Genomic DNA, 20580 nt, shown 5'->3' with positions numbered 1-20580 from the left:
GTCTCAGTGATCTGCTAGGGAAATAAATAACAAAGTGAAGAAACTGATGTCTATCTCCATTTATAAATAACCCCCTCTGCCCGGTTTTGCTCATCATGATCTTGACAGTGCTACTTCTGAATTACGTCTCCCCTGACATCTGCAAGAGGAAAGCAGAAGCCCATATCATTTCTCCAGATACAGTTAAAGATGAAATTTGACTTAAGTGTCAACAGCACAGCAAGGAAGAAGCCACTGTGGCTCTGTGGTACAGGGGCAAACTGTACACACTTGGCCAGGCTAGGAAACAAAAGCACAATCTCATTCAAGATAGATGGTGAATTTCGATTAAATCCTATATTGCTACTACTATGCATACATTTGTGTGTAAAAATAAAAAATCATGCTGAAATAAACTGTAAACACAAAGACATGATTCTGCATGTGCTACTCACCTCTTCCCAGCAAGAGAAGAAATGATATTTTAAATGCTATTAATTGTACACATAAACATCTGCATGACTCACACATGACCATGTCATGATGCTGTTCACACCGGTCCCGTGTATTGGACATATATGAATGCTTTCAGTTCCACAGCACAGTCATAAGATGATGTTAACAATGCAACAGATTCTGACTGTAATGAGTTTTAAATATCCAGTATACGGACATTCCATAAAGCCATATTAAGTTTCAAGTTTAAATACCACCCTTAATCTTCATTTAAGGAACTCAGTTGCTGCATTGATCAGTCCAAAGACCCTTTAAACAGATCTCTCAAACTAAGAATGACTAGTCACACAGACCCTGCAGGAGTGCATTCCCAGAGCTTCCACATAGGATATCCTTGGGCATAACCTTCCTTTACCTGCTATTACAGGTCTATAGCAAGTCTCACTCCTAACAAACTCCGTTTCTAAGTACTCTAGCACATCCCATCCTGTGAGCCTGCCTGTTGTCTTTGTAAATAGCCCTACTATCACACATAGATGTCCTGTCAGCAGCAGTCATCAGTAAGCTCGCTTTTATGCCTGCAAACAAAATATCACCTTTCCTATTCCAGTATATACAAACATAAAACTGAGTTGGATGTGGCAGAGAACAAGGGGTCCAGGTCAATCCCAGAAAATCACTGGGCTTGTGAGATGCACAGACACTGTCATATTTTTGCTGAGCATCTATAAACTTCACTATTAAGTATTTGATCTAGGAATTAGAAAGTTCTGGATGGATCAGATAAAGCTGCATATATTTTGTCTGCTGCTAAAGTATTCTGACATGACACACAACAATATGGAGGAGGAGTTGAGCAATATGGAGAAGGATGCAATGGTCAGCCTGGAAGACTCGTTTGAGGAGCTACAAATCCAAAAAGCTGATGTGAGCTTTCTCCAGTGTTCAAAGAAAAGGTAGACACAGTTCTAGGACACTTATCTTTTCCCACTGGATATCCTGAACAAACCTTGCAATCAGCTTGGTGAGATGATTAAAGTACAAAGAAGATCTAAAGTTAGAGCTTGTAGCAAATGTGTAAGGTTTCAGCTCTACAATGCTTCACACTACTGCAGAAGAGCTAAACTATAAAAAAAGAAAATGCTATGTGGTATGACTTGTACAAACTTGAACATGTCAAATCCATCAAGTTCACATTAAATGACCACAGTATAATATGGTCTTTTTTCCCCTAGAGGAAGTTCACAATGCCTTGCAACACATATCGAGTATCCCAAAAGAGTATTCTGCTTGCAGAATGACAGACAACAGTCTTCACAGTATGACATGGGTAGCTTATAACACAACCAAATACAAAGCAATAGCCTCTGTTTTCTGAAGGAAGAATCCCCTTACTACATGTATTGAATGATACACACATAGTCTGACTCCCAATCCACTGATAGTACAGACAGTACTGAAACACCTCATGGTCACCTGTAAGCTCCTTGCTTCATACTTGTGCATTAAGCAAACTAATCTTTAACCACATTTTTGTAACTTTCTTCAAGATAAAACTGAGAATGACTGTTAACCTCTCAGGAAGATGCAAACCTCTCTCTTGAAATCAACTGCCTTCCACCCCTCGGTTTTTGTTGTTGTTTTTTTTTAATATTATTTTTCATTTAATTAATTATTAAACTAAGAGTGCACTCTTCCCAACTCTCACTTCCTCACTATAATGCAGTATCTCTCTTGGTTAGTGCAAAGTCGGATGGCTTACTATAAGATTGGTGTATTATATCAAAAGTGAGCAAGTGAAGACGAAAAGCAACAAGAAGAAGATAAGAAAACATAGGACTTGTCCGATAAATTAAAGGCCATATTTTGTTATCTTGTATTATAAAAAGATCCTTTGTACTGCCCGTGCAGCATTTATAGGGGCTAATATTGTATGGCTGCTGCTAAAACAGGCAGGAAAATTGATAGAAATCATTAAATAGGAAGATTAAGGTATAAAAAATGAATTGTTATAAGTATAGTACCATGCTCCAAGTCACTCCAAAGAGTGATATTTTATAGTTCTCCAAGGTAGAAAGGTACTCTGAACTGTTTCTAAATCATAATGTCATAGCATTTAAGGTTACTTCTTTGATAGATACTTAACCATAAGTTGACTATAAGCAGTTTCTTAATCAATAGATTTTCAGTAGCTGGAAACTGGAGGGTATTTCAGCCCTACCATATCTAAAATTAGTGAGGTCAGAGACAGCAACTACTGAATATGTTCTGACTTCTGCCCAGGTAGCAATCTGGATGATCTTCATTTCATGCTAGCTAGCAAATAGCCACTATATAGAATGTCTCTTGACAGAAATAATACTCACATAATATAAATGAACAATGGCAAATGGAAAACACTGTGCTCAGCTCTTATTTTAAATTTCTATTGGTCTGTAATCCCACGAGTATCTAGTATGCAGGTAGAAGTCATCAATAAGAAAGGTCTTATTAACTACACACAAGCCTTCTCATTAAGTTTAAGCCACACTGCAAGCACTGAGGACAGAACAGGTCATGCTACCCAATGGGTATTGCTCATATCACTGCCTTTTTTGTAGTTAGTGAAAGGCTTTGGGAAATTCTATATGTTTTCCATAGATTATATCAGGACCATTTGCAACACTAAAAATTATTTGAATCAACTAAAACAACAACAACAGCAACAAAAAACAAAACAAAAAAACAAAACAACACAAAACAAAAAACAACAGCAAAACAAACCACCAACATCTTCTGAGGTTAAATTCTGTTCTTGGTTACACAGTTCATGCGTGAAAATAAGAGTTTGGACTTCAACTGTGTTCCTCAAATCCACTGCAATTGAACTGCTCCAGTAGACTGGAGTCAATGCAAGGTACACTGAAAATAACTTTGCATTTACTACATGACCAGCAACACATGCACAAAAAAACCAAAGCAATCAGCTTCAACCCTCACATACAGCAAAAAAAGCCCAAACAAAACAACAACAAAAAGCCTGGACTGCAATTGCAGCTTTTTAAAGTGTTGATTTTAAAGTGTTTGATTTCATGAAACACAATAATGCTAGAGTTCATCTTTGCCACTATGTCTCAACATACTGGACCATACTGGTGCTCTGTCACATTCATTACATCTACTGGTGCTGGTTCAGCTCATTTGCCTATGGATATGCATGATTATATGCAAGCCAATAACAAGAAAAGCAAGGTCACGATTTGGACAAGCTTTTGCCAAGCAGAAGAAACCAAGAGTACCCAACGTAGATAGAAAATGGCATTTAAGAGAAAAGAATCTGTTCTGTGTCAGCAGTGCAGCAGAAAAGTAGCCCTTGGCCAAAGCAAGCTCCAGAATTTCAGTTCCATCTAAATATGGCATTTCAACTTGTGTATTTATGCCTTGCAGACATTTTACTATAAAAGAATAATCTATTCCAAATTGAAAGGTTTAAACTTGTACATACAGGGGTTTTTTGTTTGTTTGTTTTTTTAAATGCTTTTGGCAAAGCACAGAAACAGAAACTGTAAATAACAGGAACAAATGCTCACTGAGATAAAAGGAGTGTTTTAAGATGGCAGAACAGTAATGAGCAGTCCACCACACAATGGTGTAATGGCCACGGGTGGACTCCAGAAGTGATTTAGTTTTATCTGTTAAACAGTGAAATAAATTGATTCCTCATATCTTATAAATACATAAAGTAAAACACACACATATATAAGTTTCACTGATATTTTCCATTTAATGTCATCCGCAACATGTAGCATGTCACCATAACTTTCGAAAAACAGCTGATTATTGATAATCTGCAAAGAATTTCAGATTAGTGACATGTGCCTTTGAGGTTACAGATCTTGGATGTTATCAGGTCACAGCTGGTTTCAAGGCAGCCTTTGGGATCAAGTAACCTGCTCCAATACCAACCACATCTAACGTGGATGTGACCTGCACTAGTTAAGCTGACATATCCAAATCCTTTAAGCTCTTGCCCAAAACACACTTTTATGGGAGGAGCAATTCTGTTGTAAAGCTAATAAGGCTACGTTATAGATAGACAACCCAAAGTTGATAGCTTAGTTTTGGGGAGATCTGAAATGATCACTCTGATTTTCAGACTTAATCTGAATTTTCTCCCAAAACAAAACAAACAAAAGCCAAACACACAAAAAGCCTACCCTATCAATATTGAACAATTTAAGTATATACGGATTTGCAAGGAAAAACATAATAAATAATCAAAAATTGATATGCTTAATTTTTCATTCTCTTTTACAAGAATACATTTGCTGATACAGCATGCAAAAGGTAGACTCTGCTTCTACTTTGAAACACAAAATGTTAAATAGGGAAAAGAACAAATTCTGAAGGAAAATAGCTCTGCTAACACAATTTACACTTCCACTTTTTCTCAGGAAATCACTTGACCTTTTAAAAATCTACTGAAATCCACAGTGTTGAAGGAATTAGATAAGAATGTTATCTTTCCAGCAGAAACTGTACTCAGAAACGTGTACTTATTTCTGGCAGAACTTCCTTAATTCATGGGAAGGCATAGTTACATCTCCATTAAGAACACAATGCTAGCATACCAGTTAAGTATTCTTATATTTATAATAGGTTCCTAATATAGACAGAAGCAAGATCTGATCTGTAAATCACAGGATATTAAGATTTTACCCACTTCATTCTCCTTTCAGCCAAAAATCTATTAGTGGGTTATTTCAAAACCCCTAATGGGTTCAAACAGCTCTTCCAGGTAATATCTTATCCTGACACAATGGCACACAGCAAAAGAAAATCAGAAATCGTGCACTCTATTTCTTGTTTCAATTTCTTACTCTTGCTTATGACTTTCTAACTATGGCTAAAGAGCATTGTGAGCACCCAGTGTTTTCTCCTTCTGAAAGTACTTATACTGTAATCACAGAATTTCATACTTTTTCATTCAACACTATAAAGCAACAAAGAAATAACTGCTCTTTTTACACACACACCCCATTGTTTTTGCTTTTCCCATAGCACCACAGACACCAGATACAGGTACAATATCGGTACCTGTTCCAGAGCCTGTTTTCTAATAGTTGTGAAGGGTGCCAATCCTCAAACGTTCTTACATTTCAGACTTCTTTGCCCACAGAGCAATTCCCAAAATCTATTTTGCCACAGAAACACGTCGTATTTCATGATGGAAGATGAAACCACTACAGTTCTCAGAATCATACAATTCCAGGACACTTCACCTTGCTACATTGTCATAACTTCTTTTCTTTGCTCTTAGCTCCATATCTTACCATTTAGCACTTCTGCAGTCTGGCTTCTCCAGCAACTGAGCTCAAATAATACAGCTGCCCTGCCCCTTAGTTACATTTAGCTTTTTGTTTGTTTTGGGTCTTCCTAACAGCCACACATTTTCAGTGACAAATATCGTGCTTATAAAAGTGCCAAATACTTTCAAGCCCTGTAAAATCCCATGGAAGATACTTCCAGTTGACAAATGCTCCTCATTGTTAACTATTTATGGCATGGAATATTAAGTTTATTGACAAAAAATTACCCATATTTGCTGATAATCATTTTATAGATACCAAATTACCTGTCAGCTCCTTTCCTAGTTAGCTCACTTCGTACTTGTGACAAGATGTTATCTTCAGTACCACCTAGGAATTTCCCAGCCTTCCTCATCACACCAGAGTGACTTTCCCAGTTCATGCCTGACAAGTTGAACTCTTCCCTCTCTAGCAGTTTTGCCAGATTATGTGCCAACAAACATTTTCCCTGCAGAAACAGGTACATCCTATCAGGCCCCAGCAGAGCTCCTTTCTTGAAGACTCATCCATGATTCTAAAACCCCAGAGTTTGGCAGAGGCACCAGTCTTGGAATCAGACACCAATGACCAGGGCTTGCCTATTTATTTTCTTGTCTCTCCTTGTTATTGGGATAATCAAGGAGAGCACTCTTTGCTCCCAAGTCCTTTAGTATGTTCACATATCAATTTTGTAACAGCATAGTGTTACAAAATACCTCTAATTCAATTAACTGTTGCTTGTACAAATCTGGATTTGTTTTAGTATGTATCACACTTCTGATACAACAATAGGTCTTTGATGTCTTGTTTCAAATATCTTTGAGATGGTTTGCCCTACAGAATCTTGACAGTTGTGCACCTCATAATGGTTCCTGGTTGTATAGGTCATACAGGCAAGTCATTTTTTGTGCTAAGCGGGCTAAGCTGCAAAAGAAAAGACCCTCTGCTCAAGGTAACTCCTTTAGCACTCTGTACTTTTCCATGCATGACAAAATACAATTGTAGAGTACAACCACCAAATTGGTTAGAACTAAGTTGCCACTCATCACAAAACTGTTTAAGAAAGTGTTATTCTGAAAGTGTAGACACTGCAGTTTCCAGGTTGTTTATTTTAACCAATAGGACCTGAGAGTGCAGAAAGCAAACCACACAGCGAGATGATGAGATAGATGTAAATAGCTATCAGAATATCAAACTTCTGTCCTGAGATCACATGGTACAAAATGGAGTAAGAGAGTCTAAAGCATGTATATGCTCATTCAGGACAACAGCAATTTGTTTATTTGTGAATAGCTAGTTATAGCAGTTCAGTCTTTTGCAAATGTATCTAGGACAGAGCAGGTTGCTGTTTTCCCTGCTTCAGTATGAGTTACAGTGACTGCTTCTGAAATAGTTTAATGGAAGTTCTTATCCTGAAGACATAAAGTACTATTTTGCTGTCATTCTTCACAATACCAGCAAAATATATCTGGGGACACACGCACAAAGATGTCTCAAATAAAAAATATCTCATTTTCTGAGAGCATCTAAAAGACAACAACATTGCAGAAAAAAATTCATTTTGTTTTCTATATGATAGATGGTCCAGTTGGAATGCCCAACATTGCATTGATTTGTTCTGTTCCTGAGAAAGGTTCCCATTTCAGGCTGACTTCAGTGTTGCTCCAGGAGCTAATGGAAACAAACTGCACCACAGGAGAAACACACAGCAGAAGTACATCACAGTCTTCTCTCGTATCAGCCAATGACAGAATCAGTGTCTGTATTAGAAATAAATGCCCATGTGTGCCCATCAAGTGAGTAATCTAAAATGAGGGGCACTGTTGCAACCCTATCAACGCTTGTTCACATTAGTATTTGTTACACACTAGTAATTTTACTGAATTTAGTGGATATTAGTCTGGCTTAGTGAGTGATGCATTAAATAAAATCCAACGTAAACTCAAACAAGACAGCTATGAACTGTCCGGAAGGCAGGATGAAAGGAAACAGGAATAGTTTGGCTTTGACAACACAGTCCTTCCCTGAGAAAGAAGACTGACAAATATATTTTAAGATACTCATTCTATAAAAGTAATACGCTGTAAAAAATCTACCACATAGTTAAAACTACTTATTAAGTAATTTGATATATATATATACATATACATACATATATATATGTATGTATATATATATATATATATATTTTTCCTTTTTAACCAACCCACATTAATACCTCATGTTTAATTTATCCTGCAGCACTTGATAAGTAGTGATACTGTAGGTTACATGGAAAATGTGCCTGTTGAGTTCAAATGAAGTAAAAGCACGGAAATGATTCCCTACGTATTGGCTATGTTTCATCTTTTGTGATCTGCCTTTTAATGGGATTGCTAACAATGGCATTCCTGAAGAGGTGAATGCAACCTGCTGCGATATATTTGCCGTGACTTACTGTCAGGGCTCTTTTCGCTTCCACTTTCTACTTCCTTGAACTTGAATTCCCACATCCTGTGGTCCTAATTCTGGCACCATCCTTTGCCACAAGAAAAATAAAAAAATAAATAAGAGATATCAGTTTCATCTAATATTTCAGAACAGCTCATTCTGACTCACTGCTCATTTGAAATTTTCTTTCCCTTTCTAATGCAGATGCGTTCGTGCTGTATTTAACTGAAAGGTGTTATGCTTTCTGTGATCAAGCAATGACAACTGAACCACACATTTTATCAAGATCTGAATTTAATTACAGGATCTATCAACTCTAAGAAGGGATGAGCCTTTGTATTTCACCAGGATATCCAAGATGAAAAATAAAGGAAAAAGGAAAGATCTGTCTGCTGACTTAGAGGAGCATTACCTATTATTATATATCATTATCTGACAGAAAATCCTGATAAGCTGTCAAATGAAGTTGATTTGGGAACTACTTTTTGAAAAGAGACTTTAGTGTCTTGTTTGGGTATTACCTAGGTTCTTTTAACTACTCAAGACAGAAGGATATATCAATTTCATAATCTCTCAAGGGCAGCAGTGCTCTTTTAAAAAAAACAAAACAAAATGAACAGACATCAAGCTTTGACTTTGGGTAAGCTTTAGCTGAGGTCACCCAAAGAGAACGGGGAAACAGACCACCATTTTTGTTATAATCAACCTTTCATGTGAAGAATAGAATCATACTAAAAGTGGGTCCTATTTACAAGCTGGAAAATACATTTGATCATACCAAACTCTAGTGACAGTTTCACCCATCAGAAAAAGATGCAAGAAATCACTTGTGCAATTACATATTAACAAAGGTAAGGGAGCGTGCTGGCCTAGTTACATCCATCACTTAAATGCTGGTTTCTGTCTCAGTAAGTCTGATTAATTTTTAATCTATTTTGATTCCTGCTAAATGAGTTTCTCACACCTTACAATACTCCAGAGGAGTTGCTGAAGTGAGTTTCACATTTTTCTTTGCCTTATTTTCAAACTGTTTTACATACTGTTAAAACATCTTCTTTTTCATTTACGTTATGGGCAAACAAAAGTGTATTAATGCAAGTAGCGAACAGCTTCCTATAATGCTCATTGGAGAACTTGCTCAGTGGAAAAAAAAATAAGAAATAATGCTATTTTAGCTTCACTTTGAATAAGTAATGAAAGCAATAGAGAAAAGTTAATTGTAGGTGACATTTTTTGATTGAGTGATCATAAGTTGATTCAAATTAATACAAGGACAACCAAAAATAAGCCTACAAGTCAGATTCTTGATTTCAAAAGAACGAAATTTGATAAAGTGAAAGAAACTACATTATGTAATCAGTTTGAGGGATTGATGGACTCAGCCAGGAAGGACATTTGGAAATTTGTGAAGGTAAAAGCATAAATAATACACATGGACTTGCACCTGCAAGGTTTAAATACACACGGCAAGACACCTACTAGGCTGAACAGCTCATCATCATAGACACATTATAGAAGGAAGGAAAAAGAGCAAATTTGATCAGCAAGAAAACAATACATTTCAGATTTAGAAACATACGTAAAAATGCAAGTGGAAGTGCCAAAACTCTATCTAAAAAAATCTTCCAAAGTAAACAAAATAAATTTTAAACCAGAGGATATTGGGCCACGTAAGCAAAGAGATCATGGAAAGGATTCAGGTCACTTTGTAGTAAAGCTGATGATGGTCCAAGGGAGAAGACTGCTCTGACTAATGGGAATGTATCTCCTCCCAGTCCAGAACTTCAAAACCCTGAAGGAAGCAATATATTTGTAATGAATTTGTGAGATCAGAAGGCAAGACAGACTATTTCTGTCCCAGTAAACTCAAGTTTTTAAATACAGATAACCAACAGGGCATGCTACTATTTGTATTAGTGAATAGAAAATGCAACAGCTTTGTATGACAAGAGAAAAACAGTTATGCAGTCTTAATGGAATCCAGCAGTGTCAATGAGGGAGCCTCTGAGCAAGGATTAAAGGAACAGGTAGCAAAGCTGATATCGTCATGGATGTCTACTATCAACCACCCACATAATACATGGCATGGATGAACTATTCCATAGGCAACTAGGAGAAAGAAGAAATCTCTAGATCACCTGTCCTTGTCCTAATGAGAGACTTCAACTTCTCATATATAAAGTGGGAACATTATGCTGTCATGACAAGCAAGTCCTAGAGGATCTGGAAGACAAGTTCCTGTCACAAGTACTGAGTGAGTCAACTTCAGAAGAGTCCTCCTGGGTCTGTTGTGTGAAACTTGGGAAGGCCTTGTGGGAGATATGATGTTAGGTGGCTGTCTTGGCCACAACTGCGAAACAATTGAGCTCAATGTTTTTGCTGTAAGAAGAAAAAGGGTCAGCAGAATTGCCACCCTTGATTTAAACAGTACCAATTAAGCTTCTTGGGGAGCTAAGTTAGCTGGCAGATACACTGGTTTCCAGCATCCAGAGACCAAGAGACACATCTAATGTCCCATTCACCTAGCAGTCTCATTTAGCCCACAGACTCAGAGTCAACACATGTGCTCTCATGTTTTCAAGTGATAAAACAAGCAACAACAAAAACAATGGCAACAACATTAAAAAACAGCAAAACAACTATTACAACAACAAACAGAATTATTATGTATTATACAAAAGTCCCAAGAGCTTCAGCTGCCAATTGCTGTGCTACAGAGGTACTTGGCACTGACCATACTGTCAGCCTGTGGTTTGATCTTCTGCCAAAATACACGGACTATTGCACAGATACCTCTTTGGTGTAAGCACTCAGGCATAATTTATACTCCCCAGTCACAGAGGTACATCTGTTCCAGTAGTAGTGTTTTGGTCAATCTTTGTGTGAGTGGCATGTGAGATGTCTGTGCTGTCAGATCTAGCTCTGTCAGACACAGCTCTGACAACATGCACTGTACTGTGGGGCACATGAGGACAGCTGTAACTTACTTATGCTTTTTGAAGGCTATCCGGGGCTCTGGTATGACTGGGAAGGTTTTGTTATAGGTATTTGCCTATAGCAGGCTACATCTTCCAAACTGCTGAGTATTTCCAGCAGTGTGAATAGCTTTGAAACCATAAGCCACCAGTAGGCCAACATCTAACAGATTATCTTCTATCCAGAAAACTCTGCATCTATGATGAAAATCTGGCAGAATAGAAGAGTGAGTTCCCTCTGGTACACTGACTGGTTGTGCCTTGTTGGCACAACAGTTGTTGAAGTAAGTCTTAGCAATGGACAGATTCCCTGTGACAGAATGAAGCATAGGGTTATTCATGGAAAAGTGATTCTGAAAATCCTTCACAATAAATGATAGTGGTGGTGGCTTTAGAATGAATGTCACGTAGTTTGTTCCAATACATTTTCCCAGCCTGGTGAAGTGTACATCTTTTAATACTAAAAGAAAATGAGAGAAATGAGAGAAATTGTTTTTCTTGTTACATGTTTTGGAGTACTGCTATAAGAATTATTTGTATTTTGCGCAATTTGATTTTAAACAGTTCTTTTTTTGTTTGTTTATTTATTTGTTTGCTTGTTTTTTAAACAGGCTGCTATAAACTAAATGAAACGCTTTGATCTTAAGTCACTACAACTGCTTATAAACACTGGGCAATCTTGACATGAAAATTCAGAATATTTCATTTTGAAAACCCAGAAATTAACATTTTCCCATTACTAAACCCAATTTCCTGTAATTTTGCTTCCTCTTTGTCCATAATTATTAGCTCTGTTTGACCCAAATTAACAAGTCCTTTGGTTTCCTCCCAGAAAAGCATTCTTAGTAAATCTGCATTTCATTCTGTAATTATTCCCAAACTGAATTTACAAGGGCACACACAGTAGCAGCTGGAGTTGCTGCAGCAGCGCAGTACTGTAGCCACAACAGCAGACAGGTAGTCAGGACAGCCAAATACAACAAAGTTTTAAAGCACAGAAGATAAGCTATCAGGAGCAGAAAGGATCTGCATGGCAAATTGTTTTAGTCTATTGATCAGGTGCTCTGGCTGCACAGTCAGCAGTATTCTTATTCCTACTTAATATGATTGGAAATTACGATGCATCCCAGTTAATGGGAAATCATTACCTGAAAAACTTGCCAAGGTGAAATAATAAAGTTATTCAGGAAGGTGGAGAGAATGGCAAACATTAAGTCAAGACAGATAATAACAAGTTTAGTTAAGAAAGATGGAATATACAAATCCAGCAGAGATCTGGGCATTTTAGTTATCTAGCCAAACAACTACATTACACCATTCCTAATCATAAAGCTGCCTGTCAGAAACTGACAGAATGAGAAGGAGGGAAAGCAGGATGAACATTTGACAAAAGGCAGAAATCTAAGTGTGCATCCTCACAGCTTTAGCCCTGCACTCAGAGGGATGGCAAGGGAACAGCTCTGCAGTCCAAAAAACTTTTATGTAATTACATACTGAAATCTAAGTGCTCCTTCCTGCCATCCAGCCATGTGGTAACACTGAAGATCTTCACCTATTCAGAGAATCATAGAATTGTCAGAGTTGGAAGGAAACTGTAAAAGCAATCTAGTCCAACTCTTCTGCAATGAAGGACACCTACAGCTACATCCAGTTGCTCAGAGTTCTGTCCAGTCTGACCTGGAATGTCTCCAGGAATGGGGCATCCAGCACCTCCCTGGGCAACCTGTGCAAACGCCTCACCACCATTACTGTAAAAAACTTCTTTCTTATATGCAATTTAAATCTCCCCTCTTTTAGTTTGAAACCATTTCCCTTTGTCCTATCACAACAGACCCTTTCTGGAAGACTCTGTATCCTTCTTTGTTAGAGCCCTCCTTTAGATACTGAAAGGTAGCTCTCCCATCTCCCCAAAGATTTCTCCAGTCATGACTGCCATGACATTTCAAATAGCACTGAAAATGGCTTGGCGACTACATCAGCCAATTCCCTCAGGACTCTGGGATGCTCCTCATCAGGACTCACAGACTTCTCTATGCTCATGATCCTCAGGTGGTTGGGAACTTGACCTTCACTTACAGTGGAAGGGATATTTCTCCCCAGCCCCCACCTTCCAAATCATCTGCTTAAGGGCTATATGAAGACTAGTTGCTCAGTGAAAATCGAAGCAAAATATTGCTGTATCTCTGCTTTCTCCTTGTCTATTTTTACCAGTATGCCTGCATTGCTCAAGACTAAGAAGGCGAACGTTTCTGGTTAATTTACCCCCAGAAGCCTTTCTTGTTCTTCCTTGCAACCAGCTTCTGCCAAATCCAGCTCAAGTTGGGCCTTGGCTGTCCTGACACCATCCATACACAGCCCAGCAGCAACCCTACACTCTTCCTAAGATACCTGTTCCTACTTCCACTGCTTGTGACACAACAACAGTTACTCAGATATGAGACAATCCTCTGAGCCATTACCTGCAGAAGTTAGATGGGGCTGGATGAAAACTACATAGGCAATAAACCTGGAAAATCCTGAACCTCTGACTAGAAATTCCTCTCAGAACATCTTCACCCTGTATTTGTAGATGCTGATCAATAATAAGCAATGTATTGCATTCAGATGCTCCAACCAAAATTATTCAGAGCATAATAATTCCAAGTAAAGAAAGGAGAATTGATCAGCTGCAATGCTTTAAGCGATCAATTGATTAGTTTTTGTTTCTTTTAAGAAAGGAAATCCAGTGTATTTAAGAATAGCAAACGCAGTAACTAAGCTGCTAATTTTATTTCTATTCTTAATAATAATTAAAAAAAAAACTGAAAAAAAGACCCAACCAACACAATGGCAGAAGTACAAGAGAAGCCTCCTGTGCTCACATACAGCAGCAGAGACATTAAAAATGTCAGAAAAGAAGAAATTCTGCAATCAGGCAGAAAGAAGAAATTCTGCAATCAGGCAGAAAGCAAAAAAATAAAAAGAATATTCTTTTTAGCACGGAACTGAAAGCTAATGAGCCCTCACTCATGCAAATGTCAACAAATTTGGTCCATACTGCACATTTTCAAAATGTCTTCCATCAAAAACAGGCGCAATGAGGAAGTTAGCTGGTTAATCACTACTGCCAAGCAGTACTGCCAGGCCCTAAAACGGCAACAGCAGTACAGTGTGTAAATTGGGCATATCAGCAATTGATGAACTGTGCTGTTTTACTTCATTAAGACATCACTTTTAGAAATAGTATCTTCAGAACTGAAATGACAGTGATCGCTTTTAATATGGTGCCAATCAAGATTGCTCAAATGTAGTTTATTCTCCTGGACAGGCCTGTCTTTTCTATGAGGTAACAGTTCTGTGAAGGAACTAGCATTTAAACAGGGTTGAAGTAAAGACTGTCCAACATAATGAAACACCAAAGAAAGAAAATATGGTTAGATGCTTTCATAATGGAAGGAGAGGAGAAAGGATGGAAAAGGGAGAAGAAAGATTTCACAAGCAATGCCCTAAGAATTCAAGAGCTGTAAAGTGTTGCTAGGGAAATGAAAGTTAAAGAAACTAAGAAAACTGAAGAGCAATAGCAGTCCTGGAAGATCCCTCAATAAAGCAACCCAATAGATTCTGTACCCCCTCTGGTGAAGCAACTGAAAATGTCTTCAGGTGTTGTTTGTGCACAGACTGCTCAAAGAAACTCAGAAAGACCTATTATTTATTTATTTTTCCACAGAAATAACCCAGCCTCCTTGCAATCTAAAGGAAATACAAGGCAATCATTCTACTTCCCATCCCAAGGAAATCACTCTTTTTCTGTACTGATGTACGCTGAGTAAAAACAAATCCTGTGGGCCAATGTCCTCAGAACTCAACTGCATTTCTTCCTTGTTTTCAGTCACTTTGTATTTTCATGAAGAAACAACAGAAATGGTAAATATTTTCATATCCATAATTTATGTAATATATATCAGTTCTGCAAAATACAGTAGGAGCACAAACTAAGGCAGACTCATGTCTGGTTTCTACCATCTTATTTCAACTACCATTTACTAAATGTTGTGAAAGTCAGAATATAAGAGGGACAGTAAGAGGGAAACAGGCATATCTGAAAGAACACAGGACATATTTCATTCAGCGTTCCCTCTTCCTCCCCTCAGAGATATGTCTATCTTGAGGCCATGAACCATTATGGTCACCCAGAACTGTCACTCATTCATACAGGAGATATATATATATATATATAATATAAATCAATTCCTGATATTTATAATTTCACTTGCAATATATATTTTCATTTTTTAAATTCTTAATTATCTCCAAGAAATTATTTGAAGGGTGGTATTTCAATCTCGGAATATATTTTTATTGGAATTCATTTTTGCAATGCAGTTTTACTGCTGGACTGCTACTGACACACCAATAAAACAACAAATTCTAAATATCAATGACTGCTATGTGGAATGGCTTACTCAACGTGCTATTTCACCCCCAAAATGAAGAACATTTCAGTTTATACTCTGAACTATCATTTTGGTAATAGAAAACAGGCAAACCTTTCTATTACATCTCTGATTTGCTGCTTTTTGTTTAGTAGTATGAACACACACACTGTTAAGAGGTAACACGCAAAGTTGCATGTAATCCTTAATGGCATAGCGATGCTGTTCATTAAGAAATGGCGTGCATATCTGAAAAAGACTGTTGCCTTTAAAAAGGAATAAATCTAGTATAGAATAAAACACACTAATCTGCAGGGTATGGCATTTGCTTAAAATTAAATATGGGCTGTACCAAGGAAATGCTGCATTCAGACAAGTGGTTCTGCTGAAGTAACCAGCATTGCTCACAGAAAAAAGAGGGCTGCTCTGAAAGTAATGCCTCCTGTTTTATTGGTCTGGCCCACAGCTTCAGAGGTGGATATCAGTGGGATGGCAGCAGAGGTTTAACCTTCCCACCCATTACAGTTGCTGCTGTGGCACAGATGGCAGCAGAGGGGCAGTCTGACACAATGGTGACTGACATGGAAGTGCATGTGAAGAACCCAATGACAGTGTCTGTGAGCACAGTAAGGCAGTGGCCGGTGCATTTCAGTGGTGGTGACAGTGACAGCATAATCTCCACTGGTGCAAGAGTGTACAAGTGCAGCATGCAGGGTCTTGTTCATTGCTGGCAGAAAGCACAGCAAATGATGGTGACTACAGCGAAGAACAGCATTTTGTAGCTGAGAATTTCCTCTATCAAATAGTGTTACCGTTCTCTTTGCAACTCTTGAAGTTTCCGTGGAAATAAATAGGAGGCATTACTTTTGGAGCAACCTGCGTAATATTACACAGCTGACACTTTCTGCAAAGACTGGTTGGTTGTACAAATAATAACCGATGCACCTTTTCATCTCTTCTCTTTTTTTGCACAATTCCAGTAAATTCACGATTTCAGAGGGCTTTAATAACCTCTTGTAATTAAAACGAGCATGGACTGCTTCCCTTCAGAAATGTTTTAACCCAATCATTAGGAGATCGATTTGAGAGTCACTTTAGTGCACAGCTTTTGTCAAAGCCTTTCTCTCCCCCCGCCCCCCAAAACAATAATCCAATATAAACAAATGAAAACAAGAAGCAAACTCACTATTTCATGCCCTGATAACTGTATCTTCCACTTCCAGTAATAACCTGAATTTCTGCTCTTAAATTCATTAGGAAATGCCATCATCATGAACTGCATATTGCTCCAGACTCTTTAACGACTTAATTAGCTACTAAAACACTGAGAAACAGCTGACATTGCTTTACAGGAGGAGCAAAACGATCAGAACTCCATAGATCCCCCTTTTACTCACAGACGTTCGTGCAAACCCTTACCTGCTGGGTAGCGTTCGATAACTGGCCAGTTGTCCACCTGTAATGTGGCATTGCCACCACTTCTCGTGAAACGCACTACGTGGTATTTTCCATCATTAATGATTGCGTTGATTTCTTCGATAGCGATGTCATCTGTTCCAACATTAAATTTTACTCCAATTTTTCCCTGGTGCTGCATATTTAAAAAAATCAAAACAAAACAAAACAAAAAGAGGGGTGGGGAAAAGAAATGAAGAACTAATTAGGGGTTGTTTTAGCAAGAGAGACAGTGCGTTATATAGGGACTCTAACATCTTCCCTCCTCAGATTTCACTTCTGAAGGCCTGCATGTGGCAGTGACAAGCCCCTTGACAGCTCCGTAAGTCCAGCTCTCTTTGATGGATAATTGATATTCCAAATGCATTATTTCACCAAATTGAGTTCTCTCCTTTTCCAAGACCAGGTTGATGAGGGGGAAAGGAAGATGAAAGCACGAGTTTCCTTTGCACCCCCATCCCTCATTTCCATGAGAACCAAATGCTTTGCTTTACCTTTTACTCTTTCAAACTAGAAAACTTTGCAACATCGCTTGGAAAAGGTGTAAAAGTTTGCAATTATTATTTCCTTTTTTCCTCCCAGTGGAGTGACTTTTTTTTTCCCCCTATCACACTGTAATAAATCTGAATCACAAAGACAAGAGCAGGCCATGTGACTCACAGGGAGTTTCCTGATCTGAGCCAGAGAGGAGTGAGAAGTATTTGTGAAACACACAGCATTTTGTTCTAAGAACAAGACTGACTCTCCTGCTGTGATGAACCTGCGAGCTCCCATGCTTGAGTGTGCCTCCAGCTAAGGAGGCTTCACACATGCATTCATACTCAGGACTAAGGCTGCTGATTTTGCAGATGATTGTGATATTGGCACGCTTTCATCTTTATTGTCCTTTAAGTATTAAGACAAACACTTTAATAGGACATCTGGATTTTAATAAATCCTTTGAAAGTCTATTAAAAGTTTAACTTAACGGATTCATGTCTTTTTTTTCTCCTAGAAAATCAACTGTATGCCTCAATAAGGACACGTTTAATTAAGGGAATAAAAGGAATCATGCAGCGTGAGATTTGGACCTTGCATACAGTAAGTAGCAATTCTATGTAAAACTACACGTTGGTACTGGTACTTCCATCTTAAAAGTTAAAAAAGCTTCTCAAAGTCTTTATACCACCATGCACAGTACAATGAAACATTTCACTTCATACCTCCTGGTCATTCACTTAAACCCTTCCATAACCACTTCACCCCCCAGCACATCCTTTGCACCACCTCCTCTTACTACCCTGCTGTCACACCTGGAGAATGCAGTGGTGCATCCTCCAGCTCCTCACCTCTGAAGTCTCTCAAGTGTTTAACTCAGGAATTCTTCCACTTCATTTTACCTCCTTTTTTAAATACCTGACTGTACTTTCCAACACTTTTTGCATATCCCTCCTATGGAGTTAAACAGCTGCTGAACATCTCTGGAGAAAGCTCCTTGACTCTATGGAAGTTCTCATCACTCTATACTGTACTTTTCTTTATTTAGCTCTTGCTTCTATAGCTATGATCTTTTTAGAGGAGTAAAATATCACTATTTTCTATTGAGATTTGCAGAATAACTCTGAATAGCAATTTCTTAAATTTACTTATCTGCTCAGTTACTTAAAATATGTTCTAAGTATACGCGTTCCCTCCATGTGAGTTGTCTCAGCATCTCTCTGCTGAGTCCTCTTTTACTTTTCCATGCCAATGCGGTGTCAATAAGGGATCTGCCTCACTCGCCTTCTCCTGCCTCAAGTGTGAGATGCAGAGCAATCTCCTGTTATCTCGGGAGAACAACCATGGCTATACTTCATTTCTGCTGGTTTAACTACAGCTCAGAATAGATTGCAACACTTTTCTCCCGTGGATGCTGCAGCTTATTTGCTTCACCTGTTGCTTTCATACACTCATATACAGAAATATATATATATATATAAAGAAATACAACGTTGTTCTGCCTCTGAAGCAAAATGGCATGCCAATGATAATGGCACACGCACCTTTTCGCATCGCTTTCAAGAAATCAAAGGCATTGAGGATTAAAAAAAAAAAGCTGACTAAATTTCCCAGTGATTCATAATTACACTATTCACAACGTACACTTCACATACCTGCTTTCCCATTGGCTACACATACATGCACCATATACACACACATATTCTTTTAGCTTGAAAAAAAACAAGAATAAAAACCACCTTTCGGAGAATAGGACAGGTGCAGTCAAAATGAAATGGCACAAAAGGCGAATGCATCAGCAGCTTTTCCAAAGTAAGAGAATGCTGTGCTGCAGTTGTTACCCAGCCACCATTTGGAGATGGCCAGGAATTGCTGAGTAGAATCAATGTTTTACAGATTTGCAGGCAGACTTTTGGCCTGACGTGATGCACACAAACAAGTCATAACAAGTTTCCCTGACTCTCCTCTATTTGCACAGAAGCACGGTGCACAAAACACCCAGTTACAGCAGCTGAAAGAACACTACGTATACCTTCACCAGTCCTGTTTCTGACATATCTGAGTAGTATGTGAATAACTCAGTATTTAAGGGAGATACTTCGTTTTTATTTTTATTTACTTATTTTACACTTCTTCAGCATCTGTGGAAACTTACGCAATCTACAAAACAAGGAAGCAAATCTGAGTTTCAAGTTTACATCTTCCTACAACTTTAAAATATTTAAGTTAGGCCTCAGGGTATTGTGCTAAACATGACATTTTTGGAGCCCCATTGTGCACGGCAGTTTAAAACCACATGATTATGATTAGAAGAAACTGCCTTCTTTAAAAGCTGAGCATATTAAATTGCTGTTTCCATTTCTTCACCTTTGCAAGCCTCAGTTATGCGGTGCGGTAAGAGAAATGCTATTTTCTTTAGCAGTTGATCATTCATAGTAATCTCAGTCTTCCCACCAGAAATAGTCTCAGATAAATGCTGAGGTTCCTTCTTCAGCACCCTGATGATGAGCACTACACCTCTGCCTATACACCACTAAGGATCCCAACAAGTCAGTGTTTCTGTTGAAGAGTGTTATCCTTGGCAGTGACCTAAACTAGCAAGCATTTCACACCTGTGTTTGAACTGGAAAAGCCAAAATAAATGGTGGACAAATTGGGGATGGGAAAGTCTCCAATACTCCTTTTGAGAGAGGCCAGAAGAGAGGATGCGCCTTCAGGAAAAGTATGAAACATTTAATAAAATGGTGTGAGTTCTGATCTCTGCCTCTGGAACTTAAATGAATTTCAAAGCAGGCAGCACTATGAATATTGCTACAAGCGTCATCCTGTCACCACTTGCCAGACCACAGTATGGGGCCCTCTGATTACCTACAGAGAAACCCCGCAGCACCCAGCCAGCAGATCTTCAGAGAAGCAAAACTTTCAGTTTCTCTGTGCTTGAAGCTCTTATGATTCTGAAGCTGGGGCTGATTTTCTCTCTACAGAACTACCCAGGCAGATGAGCACACTTGGCGTTGCCTCAAGTACCCCCTTCATGCTGCTGCAGTGTGCAGCGTAGGCTTTACCTAC

The 20580-nt window shown here is 38.4% G+C and overlaps 1 protein-coding gene across 40 annotated transcripts in view; it reads right to left on the bottom strand.

Moving 5' to 3' along the window:
- NRXN1 (neurexin 1) overlaps positions 1–20580 on the bottom strand; it is a 611800-nt gene that overhangs the window by 89374 nt on the left and 501846 nt on the right. For all 40 annotated transcript variants that reach the window (XM_072331056.1, XM_072331055.1, XM_072331060.1 and 37 more), the window contains one exon: positions 16999–17170. In XM_072331056.1, coding sequence (XP_072187157.1) covers positions 16999–17170 — 172 coding nt within the window. The remainder of the gene's footprint in view (positions 1–16998; positions 17171–20580) is intronic.

The sequence above is a fragment of the Excalfactoria chinensis genome, chromosome 3, assembly GCF_039878825.1.
Source record: "Excalfactoria chinensis isolate bCotChi1 chromosome 3, bCotChi1.hap2, whole genome shotgun sequence".
In the NCBI taxonomy this organism is placed as follows: Eukaryota; Metazoa; Chordata; class Aves; order Galliformes; family Phasianidae; genus Excalfactoria; species Excalfactoria chinensis.
Note: the sequence above shows the minus strand (reverse complement) of the source record. Positions and strands in the feature narration are given on the sequence as shown.